Genomic DNA, 11378 nt, shown 5'->3' with positions numbered 1-11378 from the left:
AAAAGAAATCCCTAGGGCAGAAGTTTGATACATTTCAAGCAAAATCCCATAGGGTCTTATGTTAAAAATTAACAAACTTGAGATGACCCCCTAAACAAACGGTGTGGCAAATGTCTTATTTTTTTTTTTCTTAAAGTAATAAATATATCAGTAGAAATTCATGTAAGAATTTCAATCTAGGGCAAAACAAAGTAGACCCGGCCTCGTTAATATGAAAAATTCCGAGAGTTTTGAATGTCAACATGGTGTGTAAATTTGATATGTCTATTTTGTAAATGCCCCACATAATATGGAATGTCAACCTGTGCACGCACGGATCAAAGTCTAGTAGTTTTAATGATAAAGTTTTGTTCACCTGTATATAGCATTGTGAAGTAGACATTTAAATCCCAACTAATTCGCGATCGTGTCGGTGATTCCTGCAAACTTACAATCTTGTGCGCCAAATGTCTTAATGTTGATTTGTGCATGAAGAATGAAATTCATTCTGTTATTCTATTGCACATAGTTAAGTAAAAATTTTATTTTCTTAAAACTTTCACGACAAATACACTTCGTTTACACATAGCTAATTCTAATATTATAACACCCATTTAGCATGCACCGGCACAGGGTCAACTTCAAGCAAATAACGTTTAATTGATTATTCAAGGTAGAAGGTCAGGAGATTTAAACATACAACCAGGAAGTAAATTACACAAATCTTTTATTCTCTCATTCCAATCTCATGATCAGGGCGTCATCCACCCGATTATGGCTGAAAAAACTTAAAGATCACATTGATACACACGGTAAGTAAGAATAAGCGTAACTTTCAATATTTCATGATGTAAATATGTCATATGTTTACAGTGGCTTGCGTAGATATATTTTTTTTTCAAGATTATCAATTCGATCAACAATGGACAATTTTATATGTACAGATATATTCTTATTACTGAAGCGAAAGTAGTAGTCATTTTCAAACACAGGAACATGTATTTTCCTAAACTCTCTTTGCCTCATACATGTATTTTCACCCAGTTTGTTGTTGTTGTTGTTGTTTGTTTTTTTTGGTATTTTCGTTTTGCAAAAATGTTTTTACTTTAATCAACTGTATATTAAATTCATAATGTAGTAGTTGAAGCTATATGGATCATTGATATCGCCTAGGTAGCTCAGTGGTAGTTAGCTGCAGATCTGTAGCGCCCTGTCTGAAAGAAATTCGGACAGACGACCTGAGAGCTACAGTGTCTCCCATAGTAAAAATCTGCAATTTACAGCGCACAAAAATTTGCGCTAGTTTTGAACTGATTAACCTTATTTTCACACACACTTTGTGGAAAAAAATAGTACCATTAAATTCTTCAGTCAATTAACAACTGATATCAGTACTTTACTTGCCTCAAACTTTCTCTGAAACACGCTAACCGACCTCGAAAATTGAAGTATGCTAAAATCACGTCGACATCGAGAGTCGCCATTTTTACATGTGAACAAACTGCACCACTTTGTTTACGGGGCTGGTGATTGTGTTTAAAAAAAATCAGGGGTAAGTAAAGTGTTCATATCTGTAGTAAAATGTCTGAGATTTTTTTTGGAATCGAATATTTGTATGTATGTTCGGAAATAAGGTTAATCAGTCCAAAACTAGCGTAATTTTTTGTGTGCCATAAATTGCAGATTTTTACTATGGGTGGCACTGTAGCTACCAGGTCGTCCATCCGATTTTTTTCAGAACGGGTGCTACAGACCTGCAGCTAAGTGGCAGTGCTCCTGGCTAGAGTTACATGGGTCCCAGTTTCGATTCCCGGTCCAGCCATATGCTTTCAGTGTATTTATATGATGATTTTTCATTTTTTATTACAATAAAACCCAAATGACCAGAGTCACCAACAAGCCACCCAACCGATAAATACACCATAATTCCAGGAGAACCTTCCTTGGATAAATTTCTGGATCTATAAGAATAATTGACTTCTTAATGATGACCTGTTATGTGCAGTTTCATTTGAATTGATTTAACATTTCTCATTTCAGATGGCATTATCTGAGTCCCAAATACCACCTGACGCCCAGCATTATTTAGTGTGTGGTACTGAAGACTGTAAGAAGAACTGCCAGTTTTACTGCAATGACTGTCACCACCCAATGTGTGAACAATGCAGAGATGAACATCAGAAAAACAGGAAAACCATGAACCATGAATTGGTCCTTTATAAACAACGCAAACGGCAACTTCCTATGCAGAAATGCAAGATCCACCCCACAAAAGACATAGATCTTCTCTGCGAGGAATGCCAAATTCCTCTATGCTCAAAATGTGCAACCACTAAAGAACATCGCGGTCATGTGTTTACCGACCTAGAAATGGTCTTTGCCGAAAAATGTTCATCTTGTAATGCAGAAATTACTAAAATTCGAAGCTATTTTGAGCCTACTTCTCAAAATTTGAAACAGGAAATTGCAAGAGATGTTACAGAAATAAAAAAGATCATGGAAGGTATAAGAAAATCCGTGAAGGCTGAAAGTGAGGCTTTGAAAAACCTGGTAGACACAGTCACATCAGATAAAATGGAACAAGTCGACAAAATAGAACAGTCATTATTAGAAACATTAAATGGTCAAAACCAAGAAATATATGACTACATCATCTATCTCACTGATTTAGTCAGAACATTTTATGGTTATCTATCTCCCTCAAATATAGAACAAGTAACATTTGCCTTCAAATCTGAAAATTTGATCATAAGACCAATACCAGAGACATCCAAACCAGTCCCACCCATATTTACTGCTGGTCAATACAGCAAGGAAAATGTTGCCAAACTACTGGGTAAAATAACTATTCCTAAATTTAAACCAGAAAACAGAAAAATAAAACCCATGGAGACTGTCTCTATTCAGTTGAAATCTACAGGGAAACAGAGAAAACAAGACAGAGAGAAATCTGACGTGAAACAAACACTGTCTCTGTCTTCCTCTTTCACCAAGGTCAGGGAGTACACAGTACCAGGTGTTCGTGATGTATATCATATATCACTGGGTAAATCAGGCAGACTCTGGGGCAGTGATGGTAGTGGTAACCTTGTCCAAACAGATCTACAGGGGAATCAGCTACAGAAGATACAAACCAGTGGTAGAGATGAAGGCTACCACACAGTCACGCAGGACGGGGATCTGATCTATACAGACAAATACAACAAAGTCATCTATAGGATAACACCGGATAATACAATCACTCAATTCATTAAAACAGAGCACTGGAGACCACTCAGTATATACTCCTCCCACATCAACGGGGACTTGCTAGTGGGGATGAGGAAGGATAAAGAGGGTAAAGTCACCAGGTACAACAAGACAGGGACAGAAATACAGAACATACAGAGAGACAACAAGGGACAGGGACTGTATGATCTACCACACTACATCACAGAAAACGTCAATGGTGATGTCTGTGTATCAGACTATAGAAAACATGCTGTAGTGGTGGTGGATAAATCAGGAAAACACAGGTTCTCCTATACAGTTCAGGGGTCAATATTTTATCCCTATGGAATATGTACCGATGTACTCGGTCACATCCTGGTGTGTGATACATATATGTTGAGTGGCAAAGTTAATCTCCTGGATCAGGACGGTCAGTTCTTGTCTCTACTACACGCATCACAACAAGGGAATACGATTCCCCGTAGTGTGTGTGCGGATGATGAGAACAATCTCTGGGTGGGACATGGGGGCACCAACACAGTGACAGTGTTCAAGTATGTACAGTGAACATTACATATCCATACAATACTTACATGTATGTACAGTGTGTATGTTGTGAGACAATGTAACAACAGCACAGTGATAGTGTACAATGACTGGTATCTACAGTGTACATTGGAGTACATATCAATCATGTAAATATGTGTATGTTAATTCGTAAATATATAGAATAATTTTATTGCTGAAAATTAAGTTAACTTTTAAATATACAGGTATTAACTGTGTTCGTTTTTAGTTAGTAGTTTATGGTATTGTTATTTTTAATTGGTGCAATAGGTTTATTAAAACACATTAACTTTTTTAAACTGACCTACACCTATATTTGATCAACATATATTGGTTCAATTCAGAATCTTTAAAACAGATCTACCAAATATTTAAATCTTGTGCCAATAAATATACCCCCTTCTTGCTGCTTGTTAAAATTCTAATTATTGACAATTATGATTACCCAGAATTTTTTTTTATAAATCCGATATTCTTCAGATAATGTTTGTTTGACACCTTCTCTTGTTGTAAATTTTAAAGGAAATTGTCGGAAATTGAAATCAAATATCATCTGAAGAATATCGGAATTTTCTTGTATCACAAGTATTTTTACCTACAGTAGCTGAGAATGAGAGTATTATTATTTCACTATAAAAGTTAGTGCATGAAATTCCAAGCACTAGAGAACTTCGGCATTGAAGAGAGAGAGAGAGAGAGAGAGAGAGAGAGAGAGAGAGAGAGACATTGAGAGAGGAACATACAGAGAGAGAGAGAGAGAGTTGTAATATTCTCTATGATAATTCAATATTATGAAAAAATCCCCATTTTTTTTTTCTCGAAACGCCCCCTTAAGCTTGTTATTTGCGTTTGGCGGATTCTGTAGTTTTTTCTGCAATAATTGCTACCTCCATAGTTATAACCCGCATGAATCATCAAAGAAATTGTTATACTGTTGTTTACGGGGGGTCTTCTATTTGAATGTACTTTAAAAACGGCTATTGGGATAATTTTCGTTTTCTTTCATTTGTAACCATATGTAAGGAACTCGATGAACATATTTACACCGAAACTACATATTCGTAACGCCACAAATGCCCCTGCAGGTGACCAACATTTCAAGTGCCTTTACGTTTAACATGTGTTTGATTGCAGAATAAGTTATAAAGCCCGGAAAATTACTCTTTTTAAAATTCAAGAGGAAAAACACCGTTAAATCATCGGACTGGAACCAAGTTCAAACTTGACCTGTATTTTCTAATTAATTTACCTTATATGAAATCTAAACTTGAAATATGCATCCTGCACTTCAAAATTTAGAGAGCGTAAACTACGAATTTCCCATTTTTTCTTAAGTTCAAGAGGCATAACTCTGTCAAAACTCATCGGACCAAAACTTCATGTAAATTCGAACTTCTTGTAAATAATCTACATATGAAATATCAGCTTTCATAGGCATAACTCTGTCATAATATCATCGGACCGGAACCAAATTCAGACTCAGATTGTCTATTCATAAGATACACTCATATATCAAATCTGAGTTGATAAACAATTGTTGAGATTTTGATCAGAAAATGAATGCTGGCGGAATGACTGAAGGATGGAAGGGCGGAATGACGGAACGGTGTAATACTATATGCCCCAGCCATTTAATAGCGGGGGCATATACAGGGACCTAGCATTGTGATATTTCTTTTTACAAAAATAAAACGGAAACATGCACGTAGCATCGTTTTTGAATGTGGGGGGTGGGGGCCAGACTCAACAAAAAAAATCTTGACAAGCAAAAAAAAAAAAAAAAAGGGGGGGGGGGGGAATTTATTTTCCAAAATTCTGGAAATCCTAATCCGTGGACGTGGACGGGGGGGGGGGGGGAGGGGTTGGGAGTACATGTAGTATACCTTTTAACTGATTTCACTGATTATTTCCTTATTTTCAAATTAATTTTATACATGGTCCCATAAAAGTGGGGGGCCAACTGCATGTTAATTCAATTTTTTTGTATGTAAATTTAAGAAAAATCTTTGCTCCCCCCCCCCCCCCCCCGATGCAACGTGCCTGGTCCGAAATAACACACTCCATCATTTTAAATAAAATTGGTAATCTTATGACAATAAACAGAGAAAATGATTTGTTACTCGGGGTATGAACCCGGGTCGCCTCTGCACAAGTCCAAAAATCTAACCATTATGGGATGGGGACCTTCCCTTCAGGATTATAAAGCCCAAAATCAGGTAAATGCGTAAATTGATTTTAAAACAGAATAAATAATCTGCATTTATTGAAGCGTCTTTATCAGCTATACAATATAACAGAAAACTATTGAAAAACAAAAAAGTTGAAATTAAAATTTGCTTAAATTTCGGTAGCGACGATTCACGGACGAAATATTGTACACGAAACATCTAAAGAACGACTAAAGATATGAACTGAACAAAAAATTAAATAAAATTCATACTGGAACGTTTTAGCCTTAAACCTTTCAGAGAGGTTCTTTTTCTAGAAATCCCTGCACATTTATGTAAAATTATAAAATACAATCCTACAGCCGTCCCCATGATAAATCCAGGGACGTATATATACTAACTTCTTAGTTAATACGTCCCTGATAAGTCTACACTTCAAAAGTACATTTCTCTAACATAATTATCCAAGTTATTACTCGTTTTTACAATGGTGTATCATTTGACCTATTTTTGTTGTTTATCTGTAATAAATAATCTCACCTGCATTTACGGTGTCGGTCACGGGCCCTGGAAGTTATTGTAAATATATTGCATGTGCATGTATAAAAAAGTAAGGGTAGGACACTCTTTTTGGGGCGAAATCGGGTTTGACAAAGTCTGGGCGTTCCTCAAACGAAATTTCGCGATAAATCGTTCAAGTATACTTTACTTACGACATATGTATACATTCGATCCGCTCCAATGCTGTTACGTCGAAGAAAAAGGTGTTTTTATACATCCAAGTGCCTAAGAATTTCGCTAGACTGGTTTACATCCGGTTTAATCGCAGTGAATCGAAAGGAAAATTGAAAGGTAAGTTCTGATTGGTCAATAATGAAATAAATTCTTTAATTTCTTATCGATATTTGTCAATCTTCTTCATTATTCTCGCATTTCATTGTTGAAAGGCCAAACTACCCAGTATCTATATACATAACTCCTTTCAAATATCTGATACATACTCACCATAAATTGTTATCAGTTTCGCCACCTTATTGACGAGCAGATTTATTTTATTATTAACCAATCAGAACTTATCTTTTGATTCACTGCGATTAAACCGGATGTAAACCAGTCTAGCGAAATTCTTAGGCACTTGGATGTATAAAAACACCTTTTTCTTCGACGTAACAGCATTGGAGCGGAACGAATGTATACATATGTCGTAAGTAAAGTATACTTGAACGATTTATCGCGAAATTTCGTTTGAGGAACGCCCAGACTTTGTCAAACCCGATTTCGCCCCTAAAAGAGTGTCCTACCCTTACTTTTTTATACATGCACATGCAATATATTTACAATAACTTCCAGGGCCCGTGGTGTCGGTCGGTATACATGATACAGAATTGGTAATACTCTCAGTAGTTCACAAAGGTCGACTAAACTTGTATAATTTTATGAAATTACGTTTGTTTTATACATAGTACTTTGTGTGTTCCTGTATTTTTGCATAGAATTGGTCAAATAATTCTGATATCGGACAGGAGAGGATTTTAGGAAAATACTTTATTAATATTTAAAAGTCCGATCAAATTTATAACTTATATTCTTATTTTGAAATAATTTTTTTTTTACAGATTATCATATCTATTTGTCGTGTACAACGTTTAATAAAACAAATGAAATCAATGGGGAAAAAAAAGAATGTTCTTTGTACACATACTTATCCATGTTATGAGGCAAACTTTATGTTTGGAATTTATGGTAATACTAAGATTTTTTCACTTGCGTTTGAACTTTCGTGCTAATACTTAATGTAATGATTCTGTTTTGTTCTTGGACCGTGCAAATATACCGGATATAACTCTCATTGAAAAGCTTGATCAATAGTTTCTACCGTTAAAAGAAAATGGCAACCTATGGAAAACAAACACATTTAACACAAAAACCCCTTAATCCGGAAAAAATCAAAAATACTTAGAAACCAACGCCTTGGCGAGTTTTCTTTGAGAGCGATTTTCTGACACTGGTCAATGAAATACAGAATCCATTTGTTACTTTAACCATTGGTTCCATCTCCAAAAGAATCAAAGACAGGGAAAAGCAGGGTCCCTTTATTTAGCGTGATTGTGTGAATGAAACAGATAAATGTGTGTCTTTACCGCAATCTGATGGCGATTAGAAACTCGTTGCAAAGTCGAAGTGGCAATTTTCACGGACCAGCTTGAGCCACAGCGGGGGTTACTAGCAAGTCCCTGCATAGATTCATAACCCCCTCTGCATCATTCCCCCTCCCCTCAAATCAAGGGAAGTATCTTTATATGATGAGAGATGACCCGTTAGAAGATACACTTGTTGAATAGGACACGAATTAAACAGTAGTAACCGATCTCTATATATCAGTATAGAAAAAAATAAGATGACAGAAAATACGGAAAAGGATGTACCTGCTTTTATCGTCGAAGATGTCCATTTACCTGTTGATCTAACAATAGCCGATAAAGAAGAAAGCGAGAAAAAAGAAAAAGGAACCAAAAAGTTTGACAAACTCAAACTTTCAGAGGAAGAAATCGAGGAGAGGCGACGCTCAGCGAACTACATGGAACGCCGCCGCATGAAGAAAATGTCGTCTGCCCTGGCGGATCTGCGAAAGTGCATCCCCCAACAATACCATTTGTATCATCGACGAATGTCTAAAATACGGACTATTAGACTTGCCATTGCTTACATTAAAGCCCTAAAAGATATTCTGTTAAAAGACGACCAAAGACGCCAACTTGTCGCTATGTCATCACAGTCATCTTTTTCTCATGCAGGTTTGCGACTTCCTCATGAACCGTTTTCTCCGATAAGCAGCAGCATGATCATCGCCGCATATGCCGCTCACGGAGCTCAAGTTCCTAAGCGACAGCTTATGTTTTCCCCGGATCTCCGTTTCCAGGAAGTTCCCGAACCTCGTTTCCAGACGCCCAGAGTCCCTCGCCATTCTGTCTACCAAACACCCGTCAATAATCCTATTTATGGACAGTCATTTTTCCGGACCCCGGGGTTGAATAAAACTGCCTCGGAACACACAATATCTTCCCCGGAGGAGGAAGTAAAACAGGTCGTAATAGCCGGTTATACGGTATTCCATAACGAGGCAGATGGAGCCTCCTGTCCGATCGGAGCCTCTCGGAGTTCTTCCTGTAGATACGTCACGGAGGGATTTGATGGAGTATGTCCGCTACCAGAGGACGACGGTGCCAGGGATCAATTATGATCGGTATGTAATAGTTTGTGGGATTTTGTTCATGAATAAATATAACTATATACATTAAATGTAAGGTATATTTAAGATGTGATTGCAAACATTTAATTTTTTTTCAAAAATTTAATTCATAGTTAAGGCCGATGGGAAATATGTACTGTATTAAATTTTAAAGCTGCAATAAACATGTCCTAGTTACCTTGCTTCTTGTACATTTAATTAAAGTTAAAATATCGATAGGCACTATACTCGCCCGCGCGATTTGGAACGCATAACTTAATCTTCGAATAAATCTAGGGGTAAATAAAAAATGAAAACAATAGAACGCATAACTTTATCATCGAATTAATCTATGGGTAAATGGAAAAAAAAACCAATAGAACGCATAACTTAATCTTCGAATTAATCTAGGGTTAAATGGAAAAAAAAAGATAGAAAGTTTTAAAATTCTTAAAATGTTACGTATTTTTTCCTTGGCAGTCTTAAACTCGTAAATGTGATTAAAATAAATTAAAACTTACATCAAAATTAAATTGTATTCTTGATGAATTATTATATTATTATAATAAATGATATTCTTAGAGCAAATCCAAGCCCCCTTCAATCAAAAAAAGATAAATCTGTAAAATCTGTTTGTCCATGAAACACACTCATTTCTTTACGCTGTGTTTGCATATGACAACTGCAAATAAATTTACATAATGTTTCCGTCAGGTTAAAAATTGTACATTCTCAGAAGGGATTAATTAAAAATAAATGCATCGGAATTGCTGTTTCCAACCTGTACATGTTCATGTATATTGTACAGTCAATGATCAAAAAGATCAATTAAACTTTTAACCAAGTCTAACTTGTGCATTATGAATCGGAATCATTTTTGCTTTGATAATTCTGACCCGAATAATCTATTTCAAAAGTTTTTAAAAAACTTCCGTTTCTGAAAAATCAAACAAGAATAAAAAATATAGTTGTGTAATCCGAAGTTGTATGGCGTGAGTTAAAAGTAAACGAATGAGTAATGGAATATACTCTGTACATGCATGTAAGGTCAAGTCATCCTAATGTTAATGTTATCCTAATTTATCCTAATGTACATACACTTCTTATCCATAAATAATCAATCTTATAATTTTGTTTACACATTTTCTAAATAGTTTTATACAATGTTAAATTTCTTTTAATAAATTGATTAATTAAATATTCCATCATTATTCAAAACATTAACCCCCCCCCCCCCCCCCTGTTTCTCCAAATTTAATTCAAACGCGATCCCATACAGTCAATGTGATAAAAAGAAACTACTGCGATAAATAAGAGAATTTTGTTTAATATTAAGATATTTTCTATCAGTATTAATTGAATTAGTTCGCATTTCTCAAGGGGTATTTCCGTCGATTAGAATAACCTCTAATTGTTTCATAGGACGCGCGAGATCTCGCACAATACCGCGATATCATCAGAAAAACATGGCACCTAAGCGACTAACGACCGATGATTCGGTAACACGACAGGGTGCCAGCATCCGCTAGTAGAGTTTAGAGATGAATATCAAACGCTAATTAACACTCATTAACAATTAGCACAACATCAAATAAAGAAGAAATCAGCGTCGTGTCAGATCCTTGGCAAATCTATAAATTTTAGATTTTCCTGGAATTGAATAACCTCTGTAGTCCAATGACTGCATTGACGTTTTATGTGTTGTTAAACCTAAGTTATTGTTTTTTAAGAATACCGAAGATGTACACATTTGCAGATACCTGACAGTGCTATAGGACCAAGTCAAAGAGGATGGAATTTTCAAATGTTTACTTTTTCTAACTTCAAAATAAAACTGTTTTATATAAATAATGTCAAACTATCAATTGCCTTCTTTTTGTTTATTCAAAGAGATTGTCTCAAAAGCTACAAATACATGTAAAAGTATGCGTGCATATACATGTATACATACATGTATACTTTGATAGTCAAATAGAATCAAATTGATATTTGGGCACTGATTATCTTTCGTGCGGCAATTTAAGGCGGCTCACTACACCTTGAAATATTTTCTGAAATCAGCAGAAAATTACTTCATTATTTGCGGTTTGGAAACCCAGTACTTTTTTTTTTTTATCTTTTTTTGGGATTCTGAGATTGCGCTTGATCTATCAAACATGAAACTAGTAACTATATAAATGTAATAAGCAAGCTGTGTGCAAAATAGGAAAGAATAGGCAATACGC

At 35.6% G+C, this 11378-nt stretch overlaps 2 protein-coding genes across 2 annotated transcripts; both read left to right on the top strand.

Annotated features, from left to right (window-relative positions):
- The first annotated feature begins 711 nt into the window (after window positions 1-711).
- LOC128158446 (uncharacterized) lies at window positions 712-3756 on the top strand. The gene is made up of 2 exons (XM_052821299.1): window positions 712-791; window positions 2020-3756. The coding sequence occupies exon 2, from the start codon at window positions 2020-2022 to the stop codon at window positions 3754-3756; it is 1737 nt and encodes a 578-aa protein (XP_052677259.1). The 5' UTR covers window positions 712-791.
- A 4488-nt stretch (window positions 3757-8244) lies between these two features.
- On the top strand, window positions 8245-11017 carry LOC128158456 (pancreas transcription factor 1 subunit alpha-like). Its single transcript, XM_052821312.1, has 2 exons — window positions 8245-9168; window positions 10884-11017. The coding sequence occupies exon 1, from the start codon at window positions 8323-8325 to the stop codon at window positions 9163-9165; it is 843 nt and encodes a 280-aa protein (XP_052677272.1). The 5' UTR covers window positions 8245-8322; the 3' UTR covers window positions 9166-9168; window positions 10884-11017.
- The last annotated feature ends 361 nt before the right edge of the window (window positions 11018-11378 follow it).

This window comes from Crassostrea angulata, chromosome 8 (assembly GCF_025612915.1).
Source record: "Crassostrea angulata isolate pt1a10 chromosome 8, ASM2561291v2, whole genome shotgun sequence".
Classification (NCBI taxonomy): Eukaryota; Metazoa; Mollusca; class Bivalvia; order Ostreida; family Ostreidae; genus Magallana; species Magallana angulata.
Note: the sequence above shows the minus strand (reverse complement) of the source record. Positions and strands in the feature narration are given on the sequence as shown.

Coding starts and splice junctions, on each gene's coding strand:
- LOC128158446 (XM_052821299.1), top strand. CDS start 2,020: ATGGCATTATCTGAGTCCCAAATACCACCTGACGCCCAGCATTATTTA.
- LOC128158456 (XM_052821312.1), top strand. CDS start 8,323: ATGACAGAAAATACGGAAAAGGATGTACCTGCTTTTATCGTCGAAGAT.